The 17130-nt window shown below is 50.2% G+C and overlaps 1 protein-coding gene across 1 annotated transcript; it reads right to left on the minus strand.

Moving 5' to 3' along the window:
• Positions 1-7787: 7787 nt before the first annotated feature.
• eif4e2rs1 (eukaryotic translation initiation factor 4E family member 2 related sequence 1) lies at positions 7788-13168 on the minus strand. Its single transcript, XM_069186737.1, has 7 exons — positions 12969-13168; positions 10650-10758; positions 10167-10301; positions 9935-10039; positions 9694-9846; positions 8760-8896; positions 7788-8193 (listed from the first exon to the last, which is right to left on the minus strand). The coding sequence occupies exons 1-7, from the start codon at positions 12983-12985 to the stop codon at positions 8154-8156; spliced, it is 696 nt and encodes a 231-aa protein (XP_069042838.1). The 5' UTR covers positions 12986-13168; the 3' UTR covers positions 7788-8153.
• Positions 13169-17130: the final 3962 nt, after the last annotated feature.

Here is a 17130-nt window from a genome sequence, read left to right on the forward strand (position 1 = left end):
ACCACGCAAAGCCTGTGGCCATGATGGAGTCATAAATGAGATGCTGAGACACAGCAGCCCAAAGTTGCAACAAGCCCTGCTCAAACTCCTCAATCTCATCATGACAGCCGGATGTTTCCCCGAGGCCTGGAACCAAGGACTGATCACGCCCATCTATAAGAGTGGAGATAAACTCGATCCCAACAACTACCGGGGCATCTGTGTGAACAGTAACCTGGGGAAGGTATTCTGCAGTATCCTAAATACACGAATACTGGCCTTCCTTACCGAACACAATGTCCTGAGTAAAAGTCAGATTGGCTTCTTGCCAGATCACCGCACATCTGATCACATTTACACCCTACACACACTGATAGACAAACACGTCCACCAAAAACACAAAGGAAAAATTTTTGCCTGCTTTGTCGATTTCAAAAAAGCATTTGACTCGATTTGGCATGAGAGATTGTTTTATAAACTACTCCAAAGTGGCATAGGGGGCAAAGTGTACGACATAATTAAATCAATGTATTCAGAGAGCAAATGTGCAGTGAAAATTGGAAACAAAAGGACTAAATTCTTCACCCAAGGCCGCGGGGTGAGACAGGGCTGCAGCCTGAGCCCAACACTGTTCAATATCTATATCAATGAATTAGCAGGAATGTTGGAGCAGTCTGCAGCTCCTGGTCTTACACTACACGACACAGAAATCAAGTTCCTGCTCTACGCAGATGACCTGGTCCTGCTGTCGCCCACAGAACAGGGGCTGCAGCAGAACCTGGCACTGCTGGAGCAGTACTGTCAGACCTGGGCACTGACAGTCAATCTGGACAAGACCAGAGTCATGGTTTTCCAGAAGAAAGCCAGACCTCAGGGAAACAGGTACAAATTCACACTGAACAACAACACATTGGAGCACACATCCAGCTACACATATCTCGGTCTCACCATCAGCTCTTCCGGGAGTTTTGACCTGGCAGTGAAGGCACTGAGGGAGAAGGCACTCAGGGCTTTCTACGCAATAAGAAGGAGGCTCTTCAACATCAACCCACCAACAAGAATCTGGCTCCAAATATTTGAAAGTGTAATCCAACCCATTGCCCTATACGGCAGTGAAGTTTGGGGTCCACTCACAGACCAGGATTACACCCAATGGGACAAACACCCCACAGAAACTCTGCACATGGAGATCTGTAGAATCATCCTCCGTGTGCAGAGAAAAACTCCTAACAACGGGTGCAGGGCCGAATTAGGCCAGTACCCACTATTGATAAACATACAGAAAAGAATATTAAAGTATTGGCTACACCTAAAAAACAGTGACCAAAATTCCTACCACCACAAAGCCCTGCTGAGCCAAGAGCTGAGCCCAAAACAGAGCCCCCTGAGCCAGCTGGTCCTGAGGCTCACCGACCTGAGCCACACCAACACTAACCAGCCTCAGGACAGCACTGCTAGAGCACCACAACCCAGACTCAACCACATCACAGCACAGATCAAACAGCAATATCTCACACACTGGGACACACACACACAAACACAACATAAACTGGAATGCTACAGAACCTTAAACAGACAATACACACTAGCTGAATATTTGACCAAAATAAAAAATAACAAACAGAAACAGACCCTGACGAAGTACAGGCTCAGTGACCACAACCTGGCCATAGAAACTGGGCGACACAGGCAGACCTGGCTGCCCAGAGAGGACAGGCTGTGCTCCCACTGCCAGCAGGGAGAAATAGAGACAGAGGTGCACTTCCTACTGCACTGTGACAGATACTCTGGGATTAGAGAAACATTCTTCCCGAAATTCAGAAATCTAATCCCAGAGTTCCCACACCTGCCAAAACCACAACAGGTCCCAATCCTACTGGGAGAGGGAGGAGGGAACTCAGTTGATCTGGCAGCCCAGTATGTGATCTCCTGTCACAGCCTGAGGAACAGTGAGTCCGTCTCCCAATAATGCTCCAGCCGCCTACAGTATATGTCGATATTATATAATATGTCTTTGTTGTAAATGTCTGTAACATGTCTGTAGATTTTATTTTACTTCTATTTTTTGTTTTGTTCTATGTTAATTTTATTATTTTTATTTGCTTTGGCAACACTGATTGTACCCATCGGTCATGCTAATAAAGCACCTTGAATTGAATTGAATTGATCACAACAGAGTGAGCACTGACTGGAGGAGAGACACAGCTCTCACTGACAGCACTGAGAGATCACAGCAGAGTGAGCACTGACTGGAGGAGAGACACAGCTCTCACTGACAGCACTGAGAGATCACAGCAGAGTGAGCACTGACTGGAGGAGAGACACAGCTCTCACTGACAGCACTGAGAGATCACAGCAGAGTGAGCACTGACTTGAGGAGAGACGCAGCTCTCACTGACAGCACTGAGAGATCACAGCAGAGTGAGCACTGACTGGAGGAGACACAGCTCTCACTGACAGCACTGAGAGATCACAGCAGAGTGAGCACTGACTGGAGGAGACACAGCTCTCACTGACAGCACTGAGAGATCACAAGCTTCCTGTAAGCCCTGTAGCATCATGGCTGTCCAGCTCCAAAGCCTCAGGCCCTGCCTGCTCTCAGACAGTGGCAGCAGTGCAGATCTTGCCCCTGTCCACATCAACAGGACTGAATTGGAAAGGGTCAGTAACTTCAAATTCCTTGGTGTCCATATCACCAAGGACCTCACATGGTCTCTCAACACCACCTGTCTGATCAAGAAAGCACAACAGCGCCTGTACTTCCTAAGATGGTTGAAGAAGACTAAGATATGTCCCCAGATCCTCACTAACCTTTACAGATGCACTAAGCATTATGACAAGTTGCATCACAGCCTGGTAAGGCACTGCAGTATTGCTGACCGCAAAGCCCTACATCGGGTGGTGAAAACTGCCCAGTCCATCACTGGGGTTCCCCTCCCATCTATACAGGACATTTATGACAGACAGTGCTTGAGGAAAGCGCTAAGCATCATCAAAGACCCCACACACCCCAGCTACAGACTGTTTGACCCTCTACCATCTGGAAAACGGTACCGGAGCATTTGGGCCCGGACTACCAGACTCAAAGACGGTTTTTACCTCCACACTATCAAACTATTAAACTCCCAGCCTCTCTCACCTACGATCTGAACCCTTACAGTGCCTTCTCTCTTCATCAAAACTCAAACACACATTGAAATCTACCTCTACCTCGCATGTCAAGAAGTTCACTCCCCATAATTTTGGATCCTTTATTTCATTCTGTTGACGTATGATTTTGTTTTGCACATTGCCTGTTGTTGTTTTACACACTGCCTGTTGTCTCTGTCTTTATTTCTTATACAACTGTATTGTTGTTTTTTGTACTACTTACCGTCTGAGAGCTAGCTAAATAGTATTTCATTATACCATATACCTGTGGATGAGTATAATGACAATAAACGTGAACTTAAACTTAACTTAATCTTACCCGTGTCAGTATGGTAAGCTTACTCATGGCCTCTGTCCATGATAAGTGTCACCAGAGGGCTTGGCGCCGAGTCCGTCTCAGTGCAGAACCAGGACAGAACCAGTCTTGGTGCGTCCGGGTGCCTGTTTCACTGACTCCCTTACTGCAGCAGCACTGGCGATCCCAGAGAATACAGGGCTGAAAAGGACCAGTGAGTGAAAACAGAGCATGATTCCAACAGTAAGGTGTAGAAGAGGGAGAATTAATCATGCCATATTCTGTACATAATTATACACTACTGTCCCTAATACTGACATTACTGCTCTTAATACTATCAGTACTACTGCTGCTACTACTGTCCCTAATACTATCAGGACTACTGCTAATATTGTACCTTGTACTATCAGGACTACTGCTGCTACAATTACTGTCCCTAATACTATCAGGACTACTGCTAATATTGTACCTTGTACTATCAGGACTACTGCTGCTACAATTACTGTCCCTAATACTATCAGGACTACTGCTAATATGTTGAAAAGAGAAGAAAGGAAAAACGTTTCAACTGTGGAGTGCCGGGTGACACCCAAAGAAGGCTCCACAGCCAAAACGTTGTTTCTTTTCTTCTGTTTTCAGCACAGGAATAAACCTTTACTTGTTCCTTTGCTGCCTATGCATGCTGACACAGCCCCCTACTTGAACTAATACTGCTAATACTGTCCCTAATACTAGCAGTGGATGTCTGCCCGTTGTGCCTTCCATCATGCAGGGCAGCAACATCCTGTTGCTGTTACCGTAACATTGGTTTTTTACGGTACAGGGTTGTTAGCCTCCAGCATGTAGGACCTGCTGCCCTAGCTGGGACACAAACCTACTGCCCTGAGATTATGAGTCTCATGCTCTACCAACAGAGCTAGTCGGGACCCTAATGCTATCAGTACTACTGCTAATATTGTAGCTAATACAATCAGGAATTAGACTCATAAGTATAATAGGAAAAGTAGACAAAAAACATTAATACCAACCTGATCGATGGTTACTTCCTCCTCAGAGCCCGACTCTTGGCTGTGCAGTTCCACTTTCTGTTTCTCTCTGTCTCTCCTGTGTCTGCAGGCTGTTCTCTGTCTGTCCTGTCTGCAGGCTGTTCTCTGTCTGTCCTGTGTCTGCAGGCTGTTCTCTCTGTCTCCCCTGTGTCTGCAGGCTGTTCTCTCTGTCTCCCCTGTGTCTGCAGGCTGTTCTCTCTGTCTCTCCTGTGTCTGCAGGCTGTTCTCTCTGTCTCTCCTGTGTCTGCAGGCTGTTCTCTCTGTCTCTCCTGTGTCTGCAGGCTGTTCTCTCTGTCTCTTCTGTGTCTGCGGGCTGTTCTCTCTGTCTCTTCTGTGTCTGCGGGCTGTTCTCTCTGTCTCTTCTGTGTCTGCGGGCTGTTCTCTGTCTCCCCTGTGTCAGCAGGCTGTTCTCTCTGTCTCCCCTGTGTCTGCAGGCTGTTCTCTGTCTCCCCTGTGTCTGCAGACTGTTCTCTGTCTCCCCTGTGTCTGCAGGCTGTTCTCTGTCTCCCCTGTGTCTGCAGGCTGTTCTCTGTCTCTCCTGTGTCCTGTGTTGTATCCGTCTCACACACAGAGAGATTCTTGACTGTGGATTGCGATTTTGGGCGCCTGCTCAGTACTGCACGTCTCCTGTCTCTTTCACTTTCACTATGCAATGGAATTCCCCACCAGGTGGAGATTTAAACACGATTCAACCAGAACAGGCCGAACGAAAACAAAAGAGGAAGAGAGAAGGGTCAGTCCCGTGACATCCTGACAGAAAAAATCTCCATTACCAGCAACAATATAGAAATATAATACCATTATAACTTGATTTATTCCACACTGAATAGAGAAGAAATGAAACAACATTTCAGCTGTGGAGCCTCTTTTCAGCATGGAATAACCTTTACTTGTTCCTTTTCAGCCTACGTATGCTAACTCCAACTATTATAACTATAGTATTCACATCACAACATTATTAAATATGAATTAACAATGAATAATAACAATACCTTACATTTATATAGTGGACACTCCACTCAAAGCACTGACTCCCCTCCACCACCACCAGTGTGCAGCCCCACCTGGATGATGCGACGGCAGCCATAGTGCACCAGTACACCCACCACACACCAGCTCTCAGTGGGGAGGAGAGCAGAGTGATGAAGCCAGTTCACAGATGGGGATTATTAGGAGGCCATGACTGGTAAAGGCCAGGGGGAAACTTGGCCAGGACAAGCCACCCCTACTCTTTTCGAGAAACACCCTGAGATTTTTTTAGGACCACAGAGAGTCAGGATCTCAGTTTTATGTCTCATCCAAAGGACTGCGCCTTCTTACAGTGTAGTGTCCCCATCGCTATACTGTGACATTAGGACTCACACAGCCTGCAGGGTGAGTGGTCCCTACTGGTCCCACTAACACCTCTTCCAGCAGCAGCCTAAGCTTTCCCAGGAGGTCTCCCATCCAGGTACTGGCCAGGCTCAAAGCTGCTGAGCTTCAGGGGGTAGCCAGGTGTGAGTTGCAGGGTGATATGTTGCAACATCCAGCATATCCCAGAAGAACATGGGACAGGGCACCCAGTGGATTGTGGGGCACACAGACATGCACAGGGTCAATTTGGAGATTCCAACTCAGCTGGGGAGCAGGTCTTTCTCTCAAAGGAAACGCCTGGGGAGATCATAAAACTCCCCACAGAAGGACCCCCAGGCTGATGCCAGGCTCTAACGAACCCATCGGCACACAGGCACAGCTCTATCAGCCCGAATGTTATAAAGCAGAATGAACGGAGTAATGAAGAATCCGTGTATGTGAAATAAGAAGTGAACCCCTAGCTACTGAACAGAATTAAGGGAGCTCATTAGCATCAGGAGGATTAATAATTGGGTCACAAGTAAGCAAGGGCTGGGCATGGGCAGAACCTCCTGGAGTTTGGTCAGGGTGTACAGGATGTTGGACAGGAAACAGGTCACGCCCCGCTCGAAAGAGACTTCAGAGGAGCGCAAAAGAAGGGAACGTGATGCTTTTCTGCCTGGAGAGGTTTACAGAACCGTTTCTGTCTGCCTGGGGCAAAACCCCCCAAACCCCCCCGTCAGACAATTCAAGACCACTCTCCTGGGGCCCAGTCGTCCTGTCGAGATCGCCCCAGGAGCAGCACAGAGACCCCCGCAGTCACAGGGAAGGACCTGCAGCCCCCTCTCGCTCTGCGGGGTCTCCACACACAGACAGCCTGACAGGCACAGCGCACTCAACACAGGAGGGCAGCGGAGCTCCTCCAGCCCTGGACAGAGCAGACTGTAGTGGGTGTGACACAGTAATTCAGCATCCCACCAGTGATGTACATACACAGCAGGCGTATATATTCCCTCACTTATCACAAACAGCATGGAAGACATTTTCATTTTAAACCGCACGATACTGGATCCAACCCCACGCTCCGAAAGCAGATAAACGCAATGAACTCTTTGTATCCCAGGAACAAACAGGCCCAATGTACATTCAATGTATTGCTTTTTCTGTATCAGGATGTAGTGTCCAGCGTCTGTAGTGAGCTGACCGGTACATGAGGACACAGTGCTCGGTGTCTGCAGTGAGCTGACCGGTACACGAGGACACAGTGTCCAGCGTCTGCAGTGAGCCGACCGGCACACGAGGACACCGTGCCCGGCGTCTGCAGTGAGCCGACCGGCACACGAGGACACCGTGCCCGGCGTCTGCAGTGAGCCGACCGGCACACGAGGACACCGTGCCCGGCGTCTGCAGTGAGCCGACCGGCACACGAGGACACATTGCCCAGCGTCTGCAGTGAGCCGACCGGTACACGAGGACACATTGCCCAGCGTCTGCAGTGAGCCGACCGGCACACGAGGACACCGTGCCCGGCGTCTGCAGTGAGCTGACCGGTACACGAGGACACAGTGCCCGGCGTCTGCAGTGAGCTGACCGGTACACGAGGACACAGTGCCCGGCGTCTGCAGTGAGCTGACCGGCACACGAGGACACAGTGCCCGGCGTCTGCAGTGAGCTGACCGGCACACGAGGACACAGTGCCCGGCGTCTGCAGTGAGCTGACCGGTACACGAGGACACAGTGTCCAGCGTCTACACTGAGCTGGCCATACTCCACGACGGCTGGACTCGGTGTCCAGTGCCCCTACTCCAGCCACCCCCCACGGTGAGGAGGTGTACCCCCAAATTCTGAGGGCACTGCACCAGAGGCTCTTCTGGCACCCATCTACCCCCGCCCTCTCTCTTGCTGTCTGTCCCCCACAATCCCCTGTCCTCGCCCTGGCAGAGTGGGGCGCAGCGCCCAGGAATCTGACAGTGCGAGACGGGGACTGACTGCTGAGCAATGGGGTTTATTTCAGGGGAATCAACACAAAGCAAACCAGAAGGAAAAAAACTCCAAAAAGGACAAGAAAAAGGACAAGAAAAAGACACAAGTCCCAGGCTGCACCGAAAGAGTCTGAGCGGCCACGAGCGCCCCTCGAGCCGGGGAGGTACAGCATTGCCACCAGCTGGTCCCTCGGGGAATCTTGCCTTCTGTCCCCAGAAATCACTCCTTCTGCACACCCCTTTGCTGCTCCACCCTCCTGTCCGGAGGCTCTGGAGCGTGTAGCTGTCATGGACAGAGGGGGTGCTTGGGGGTTCCTGTCTCTCTCCCCGGCTCAGTGCCCTGTCCAGTCTCTCCTCCCACGCCGCCGCTCACAGAGCGATCTTCGTGTTGCGGAAACTCGAGTTGTCCCTGCGAGCCAAGCAGAACAAGGTGCTCACGTGAGCAGACGCACAAATGGAAAAGGCTATTCGTGTGTCAGTGTGTCAGCACGTCACTCAGTCTGTCAGCCAGTAAGCATGTCACTCTCTCAGTGTGTCAGCCAGCGAGTGTGTCACTCTCTCAGTGTGTCAGCACGTCACTCAGTGTGTCAGCCAGTAAGCGTGTCACTCTCTCAGTGTGTCAGTGTGTCAGCACGTCACTCAGTCAGCCAGCGAGCGTGTCACTCTCTTAGTGTGTCAGCACATCACTCAGTGTGTCAGCCAGCGAGCGTGTCACTCTCTCAGTGTGTCAGCCAGCGAGCGTGTCACTCTTAGTGTGTCACCCTCTCAGGGTATCAGCCTGTCAGTGTGTCACTCTCTCAGGGCCTCAGCTGTGTGTGTGCGTGTCACTCTCTCAGGGCCTCAGCTGTGTGTGCGTGTCACTCTCTCAGGGCCTCAGCTCTGTGTGTGCGTGTCACTCTCTCAGGGCCACAGCTGTGTGTGTGCGTGTCAGTGTTGGCGCAAGTGAGTGTGTGTGCACACGCACAGCTGTCTTACTTCAAGCTGTCGTTGTGCGTCTTGTACTCCATGATGGTGTTGGGCGGGAGGTTCAGCACGCGGCGCAGAGTGTCCCGGATCCGTGACGTGGTCACCTGATCGTTCGCCGTCTTGTTCCAGATGGACAGGATGTCCTCCTGTAAAGGCCAGGGAGGTGTCAAAGGTCACGCCACTTAGGAACTCCAGCTTTATTGCACCTTACTAAACCTTACTAATCCATGGCATGAGTGCGTGTCTCTTGCTTCTGAGCAGTGCAATTATTCAAAGTCGAACCCGGGGATAGGGAAGGAAACAGTGGCTCTCAGACTTTGCTGCTGGTTTGAGGAGATGTCTTTGGGGTCTGGCAAGGTAGGACAGAACTGGGCTGTAGGAGAACTGCAGAGGAAACAGTCCCGCTACAAGGCTAGGCTATGTGTGTTTCACAACACTCCTGTCTGATCCACCCCACGATTTACAGTGCCGTCTATCAGGCTCCCATTGCAGAGCAGTCTAATCCACCCCATGTTTTACAGTGCTATCTATCAGGCTCCCATTGTGGAGCTGTCTGATCCACTGCAGGTTTTACAGTGCCATCTATCAGGCTCCCATTGCAGAGCAGTCTAATCAACTCTAGGCTTTACAGTGCCGTCTATCAGGCTCCCATTGCAGAGCTGTCTGATCCACTCCAGGTTTTACAATGTTGTCTATCAGGCTCCCATTGCAGAGCTGTCTGATCCACTCCAGATTTCAGTAGCTGATGGTGGTTCTCGTACAAACCATACCGTCAAAAATACAAATAAGTCCCGCTAAATAGTGCAATAGCATGTCGACATGAAAACAGCTATTCCAAGACAGTCTGGAGTCTCCGTCCTCTGGGGCTGAAGCAGACAGCTGTGGGAATTGAGCCTTCCTCTCCTGCTTAAGCCAGTCCAGAGAGCCCAGCAGGGCAGCCTACCTGGAAGCGGATGGACACCACCACTCCACAGATCTCCTCTCCCACCATGAACTGCTCTCCCAGCATGGCCAAGATGATGTTCTCCCAGAACCGGGAGGCCAGCCCCTTACGCAGTCGGATAATCCACTTCCCACCGTTCTTATTGGCCTCGTCCTACAGAGGGGATCAAGCCCGTAGAGCAATCAGACCCATCCCGTCACGCCCCGGCTCTTACGCCCTCTGCCGTCAGCCCCTCCCTCACCTCCCACATGGGCTTGATCCCCTCCTTGAAGAGGTGGAAGTCGCTGTGTCCAGTCAGGTCCCCCGGCCGCACCAGGTGGCTGTAGAACTTCCAGAACTGCTCCACCTGAGACACACAAGGAGAGGCACATCTATGACAAATCAGGAGATAAGGCACAGAAACACGCGTGTTGGCAGACGGGCACGCTGGCTCACACACGCTCACTCACAGCGGGTCACACACACTGTCTCACCGAGGCCACGGTGCCGATCTGTCTGATGTTCTGCTCGTAGCTCTGTGTGTTGGCTGGCCGGCTGGGGGTGCGCCGAGAGTACCAGAATGTGTAGTTATACTGGAGAGGGTGTTCCCCTGCCCCTGGAGTTATAGTCTGAGAGAGAGAGGGGTTAATACAGACACACTGGACACTACAGTCCATTAACACTGCACTGAGAGAGAGGGGGGTTAATACAGACAAACTGGACACTACAGCCCATTAACACTGCACTGAGAGAGAGAGGGGTTAATACAGACACACTGGACACTACAGTACATTAACACTGCACTGAGAGAGAGAGGGGTTAATACAGACACACTGGACACTACAGTACATTAAAACTGAACTGAAAGACTCTGAAATCAGTTATCACAGTAGTCATAGCAGGGAGAGCTCTAGCTTTAGACTAAGACAGCAACAGTGATGATGATGATGAAGATGAAGATGACAGTCAGTGCTCACCTTCCGCCGGCCATTGCTGCTGCTGTTGGAAGAGCTGCTCTCCATCTCTGTCTTCTCGTCCCGGGGGGCCGCGGGGTCATCATGGTCACCACTGTCATCGTCCTTCAAACTGCACAGAGACAGGCAGTGATACGGAGAGAGCAGTGCACAGGACAGAGAATAAAAAATAAAATAAAAGATACAGGGAGAGAGATAAAGTAGGAGTAAGGGACAGGGAGAGAGAGAGATGGGGACAGTGCAAGAGGGGACAGGGAGAGAAAGAGATGGGGACAGTACAAGAGGGGACAGGGAGAGAGAGAGAGAGATGAGGACAATACAAGAGGGGACAGGGAGAGAGAGAGATGAGGACAGTTCAAGAGGGGACAGGGAGAGAGAGAGAGAGATGAGGACAGTACAAGAGGGGACAGGGAGAGAGAGAGAGAGATGAGGACAGTACAAGAGGGGACAGGGAGAGAGAGAGAGAGATGGGGACAGTACAAGAGGGGACAGGGAGAGAGAGAGAGATGGGGACAGGGAGAGAGAGAGAGAGATGAGGACAGTACAAGAGGGGACAGGGAGAGAGAGAGAGAGATGGGGACAGTGCAAGAGGGGACAGGGAGAGAGAGAGAGATGGGGACAGTGCAAGAGGGGACAGGGAGAGAGAGAGAGAGATGAGGACAGTACAAGAGGGGACAGGGAGAGAGAGAGAGATGAGGACAGTACAAGAGGGGACAGGGAGAGAGAGAGAGAGATGGGGACAGTACAAGAGGGGACAGGGAGAGAGAGAGAGATGGGGACAGGGAGAGAGAGAGAGAGATGAGGACAGTACAAGAGGGGACAGGGAGAGAGAGAGAGAGATGAGGACAGTACAAGAGGGGACAGGGAGAGAGAGAGATGGGGACAGTACAAGAGGGGACAGGGAGAGAGAGAGAGAGATGAGGACAGTACAAGAGGGGACAGGGAGAGAGAGAGAGAGATGAGGACAGTACAAGAGGGGACAGGGAGAGAGAGAGATGGGGACAGTACAAGAGGGGACAGGGAGAGAGAGAGAGATGGGGACAGGGAGAAAGAGAGAGAGATGAGGACAACACTGACAGGCACACACACAGCTGTGGCCCCGAGAGAGTGACAGATGAGCCTGTGGCCAAGATGGAGTCAACAATGAGATGCTGAGACACAGCTGCCCAAAGTTGCAACAAGCCCTGCTAAAACTCCTCAATCTCATCATGACAGCTGGATGTTTCCCCGAGGCCTGGAACCAAGGACTGATCACGCCCATCTATAAGAGTGGAGATAGACTCGATCCCACTACCGGGGCATCTGTGTGAACAGTAACCTGGGGAAGGTATTTTGCAGTATCTGGAACACACAAACACTGGCCTCAGGACAGCACTGCTAGAACACCACAACTCAGACTCAACCACATCACAGCACAGATCAAACAGCAATATCTCACACACTGGGACACCAGTGTATTTAACCAAGATAAGAAACAACAAAAAGAAACAGACCCTGATGAAGTACAGGCTCAGTGACCACAGCCTGGCCATAGAAACTGGGCGACACAGGCAGACCTGGCTGCCCAGAGAGGACAGGCTGTGCTCCCACTGCCAGCGGGGAGAAATAGAGACAGAGGTGCACTTCCTACTGCACTATGGCAGATACTCTGGGATTAGAGAAACATTCTTCCCCAGATTTACAAATCTAATCCCAGAATTCCCACACCTGCCAGAATCACAACAGGTCCCAATCCTACTGGGAGAGGGAGGAGGGAACTCAGTTGAACTGGCAGCCCAGTATGCGATCTCCTGTCACAGCCTGAGGAACAGAGAGTCTGTCTCCCAGTAATGCTCAATATGTTTAGAGTGTATGTAAATATTTTATGATATGTCTTTGTTGTAGATGTCTGTAATATGTCTGTAGATTTTATTTTACTTTTATTTGTTGTTTTGTTTCGTGTTAATTTTATTATTTTCATTTGCTTTGGCAACACTGATTGTACCCATCGGTCATGCTAGTAAAGCACCTTGAATTGAATTGAATTAAAAAGACCGAAATCATAAGAGGAACATAGAAAGTACAGTAAAGAAAAGGAAAAGAGAGAAACGCCACTATGAACTAAGATTTTGCTTCCAATTTTATAATAAATTGTTGTATTATGACTATACATTTCTCTTGTAGAAAACCCATAAAAACGAGAAAACAAAAATACGACATGTCTTAAAGTAAGCAGCTCAGCTCTTGATGAAGAACCCTGAATCAGAACAAGTTAACTGTAGTTTTTTAGACGATCTATGTAGTGTGTCACAGGGAACCACTGCAATTGTATACAGTACTCACTGGTCAAACTTGTTCATGGTGAACGGCGATCTGTCAGATCCGAGTCTTGAAAAATGGCAAATCCGTTTTCTTTCGTCCCTTCTGTAAAGTTATTTTATTTACTTGAAAAGCTGAATAATTGAATCTATCTGTACTTTACAAATAACGCCACCATTTGTTCTATTGCTCGCAAGTCAGTGCGCAGGCGCAGTAAAAGACACTAGACAATGTGCGGAGGGAAAGAGAGCGGGGACAAACCTTGCGGCTTCCTTGGGAATGGAAACCGCGTTTTGAATTCGCCATCGAGATAACGCCCCAAAATATACTGTATTGTTCGTTTTTTTCCGCTTCTTTTCAAAGCCGCTGTATTTGTAACGAGCAACTGAAGTATTGCTTGTACTGAGCAACTCATGGCAGTGATAAATTATTAAAATCATATAATTTCTCTCTTTTCTCCCTGCTTCTTTATATCCCTGTCTCCTCTTCATTCATTGGCATCAGACCCATGAATTAGTATTACCAAAGCAATAATCCTTAGTAAACACTTACAGACAGGACAATTACATTATTATTATTAGCGAGGATGACTGTCTGTTCCTCAGGCTGTGACAGGAGCTGTGATCACACACTGATCTGCAGCTCTGTGGAGTTTCCTGCCCCAGTAGGATTGGGAGCTGTTCTGATTCTGGCGGGAGTGGGAATTCTGGGATTAGATTAGTTATTAGTTATTTTGGGGAAAAATGTTTCTCTGATCCTGGAGTATTTCTCACGATGCAGCACAAAGTGCATCTGTCTCTGCTTCTCCCTGATCACAGTGGGAGTGTAGCCTGTTTTCCCTGGACAGCCAGGTCTGCCTGTGTCCAGCTTCTGTGGTCACTGAGACTGTCCTCTCTGGACAGCCAGGAATGCCTGTGCCCAGTGTCTGTCTCCAGGCTGTGGTCACTGAGCCTGTCCTCTCTGGACAGCCAGGTCTGCCTGTGTCCAGTGTCTGTGTCCAGGCTGTGGTCACTGAGCCTGTCCAACCTGTGCCACTGAGTGAAGAACTCTGTTTCTGGTTTTCACTGCACACTTGTCCTCTGAGCACATTGATCTAATTCGGTAACAAACGTTACCCTCTCCCCCATCTCTCCTGATCCCATTCCCCCCTCCCCCTCTCCTCCAAGAGGCTCCAGCTCTTGGGAGACAAAACGTCCAGTCAGACAGGAGAGGAAGAAGGAGAGAGAGGGAGGGAGAGGCACCCAGGCACAGGAGAGATGGTCTCGTGCCGCCTCTTCACAGAAGAATTTTCCCACTCTCTGTTCCTTCCTAATCCTAAGTCTCTAATCGCTCCAGAGCTCATCCCTCTACACAGCAGTGTGAGGGTGAGAGAGGAGGAGGGGGGGTCAAGGCTCAGTGCCCAGTGAGACTGTTGGTCCTGGAGCGAGAGAGCATCCCGATTCCCGGCTCTCCCGGATCTCCACTGTGGGAACACGGCCCCGAGCTGCTGTGGGTGTGGGCCAAGTCAGAATCAACCACATCACAGCACAGATATCTGACAAATATCTCACACACAGACACAACACAAACTGGAATGTTAGAGAATCCTAAACAGACAGTACACACAAGCTGAATATCTCAACAAGATAAGAAACAGCAAAGAGAAACAGACCCTGACGAAGTACAGGCTTAGTGACTACAGCCCGGCCATAGAAACTGGGAGACACAGGCAGACCTGGCTGTCCAGAGAGGACAGGCTCAGAGACACAGCCCGGACACAGAAACTGGACACAGGCAGACCTGGCTGTCCAGAGAGGACAGGCTGTGCTCCCACTGCCAGCGGGGAGAGACAGAGACACAGATGCACTTTCTACTGAACTGTGCGAAATACTCTGGGACTAGACAACCATTCTTCCCTAAAATAACAAATCTAATCCCGGAATTCCCACTCCTGCCAGAATCAGGACAGCTCCCCATCCTACTGGGAGAGGGAGGAGGGAACTCGGTTGAACTGGATCTCCTGTCCCAGCCTGAGGAACAGTGAGCCTGTCTCTCAGTAACGTACAGTATGTATGTTGTATGTAGAGTGAATGTCTTATGATGTGTCTGTACTTTGTAAATGTCTGTAGATGTTAAATGCTTTGGCAGCAGTGTAATTCAGCTGCCGAAGCCAATAAAGTTGCTTGAATTGAAAGAACTGACCCTGACAGGAAGGGAAGGCCGGGTCAGTGGGGGGGGAGTTTGGGTGTGTGTGGGTGGCTGACCCCTTTCTCCATATGAATGGACCCGAACACAGGCCTGTCGTGTTCCCTTCCCTGTCAGGTCTAAATCCTCAACTCAGCCCAGCTTGTAGCTACACAGCTTGCGCCCCTGTTCCCCATTCTCTCTCCCGGGCTGAGAGGGGGCCTCATTCACAAGCCACACAGAGGCCCTCCAGCTCGAGAGGCTGCACACTCCAGCTCTTCAGGGACAGAAACCCCATGGGACCGGCGGGTCGGAGAAAATGCCCAGAGGGGAAAAACAAGTGATTCTGCAAAAAGAAAAAACTGGCTAGTAACAGCGTACTGGTAAAAGTGTTGTCCTCAGAAAGTACTGTAGTGTCCAGTGTGTCTGTATGGATTTTGCATTAACACTGTACTGAGAGAGAGAGAGGGGTTAATACAGACACACTGGACACTACAGTACATTAACACTGCACTGAGAGAGAGGGGTTAATACAGACACACTGGACACTACAGTCCATTAACACTGCACTGAGAGAGAGAGGGGTTCATACAGACACACTGGACACTACAGTCCATTAACACTGCACTGAGAGAGAGGGGTTAATACAGACACACTGGACACTACAGTCCATTAACACTGCACTGAGAGAGAGAGGGGTTAATACAGACACACTGGACACTACAGTCCATTAACACTGCACTGAGAGAGAGGGGTTAATACAGACACACTGGACACTACAGTCCATTAACACTGCACTGAGAGAGGGGTTAATACAGACACACTGGACACTACAGTCCATTAACACTGCACTGAGAGAGAGGGGTTAATACAGACACACTGGACACTACAGTACATTAACTCTGCACTGAGAGAGAGAGGGGTTAATACAGACAAACTGGACACTAAAGTCCATTAACTCTGCACTGAGAGAGAGAGGGGTTAATACAGACACACTGGACACTACAGTACATTGTCTCAGTGAAAAAGGGAGAGAATTAGGGAGAAGCAGGATCACAGGAAGACAGGGAAACAGTGGAGATGATGGAAATAGGGGGCCACACACATATTCTTTACGGAGGAGGGGTGAGGGGATAAAAGTGAACAAGAATGGTGACAAAGGAATGTTTTCTGCTTTAGCTGGGGGTACTGGGGGCACAGCTGTCCCTGTTACTCACAGGTCTCTCTCCAGCCTCCTCTTGTCCCTGCTGAAGCCTGAGAAAAGAGCAACACTTGTCCTCTTCTCCGCTGACAGCAGTTTAATCCCTCCTGGAGGGGGGTGAGAGCCGGTGTGTTGAAAATTCATGAGCCTGTGTGCCGCTCCGGAGCAGTGGGGTCCAGTGAGATACACTGGGACACTCTGGGAGACACTGGGACACTCAGAATGACCTGGGAAACTCTGGAACACTGTGGGAGACACTGGATACTCTTGGAGACACTGGGACACTCAGAATGACCTGGGAAACTCTGGAACACTGTGGGAGACACCGGGGCACTCAAATGACCTAGGAGACACTGGGACACTCAGAATGACCTGGGAAACTATGGAACACTGTCGGAGACACTGGGGCACTCAGAATGACCTGGGAAACTCTGGAACACTGTGGGAGACACTGGGGAAACTCTGGAACACTGTGGGAGACAACGGGGCACTCAGAATGACCTGGGAAACTCTGGGACACTGTGGGAGACACTGGGGCACTCAAATGACCTAGGAGACACCGGGACACTCAGAATGACCTGGGAAACTCTGGGACACTGTGGGAGACACTGGAGCACTCAGAATGACCTGGGAAACTCTGGGACACTGTGGGAGACACTGGAGCACTCAGAATGACCTGGGAAACTCTGGAACACTGTGGGAGACACTGGGACACTCAGAATGACCTAGGAGACACTGGGACACTCTGGGAGACTCTGGATACTCTGGGAGACACTGGGACATTAAAATGATCTGGGAAAGACTGAGGCACTTGCAATAAAA

This window comes from Lepisosteus oculatus, chromosome 3 (assembly GCF_040954835.1).
Source record: "Lepisosteus oculatus isolate fLepOcu1 chromosome 3, fLepOcu1.hap2, whole genome shotgun sequence".
Lineage (NCBI taxonomy): Eukaryota > Metazoa > Chordata > Actinopteri > Semionotiformes > Lepisosteidae > Lepisosteus > Lepisosteus oculatus.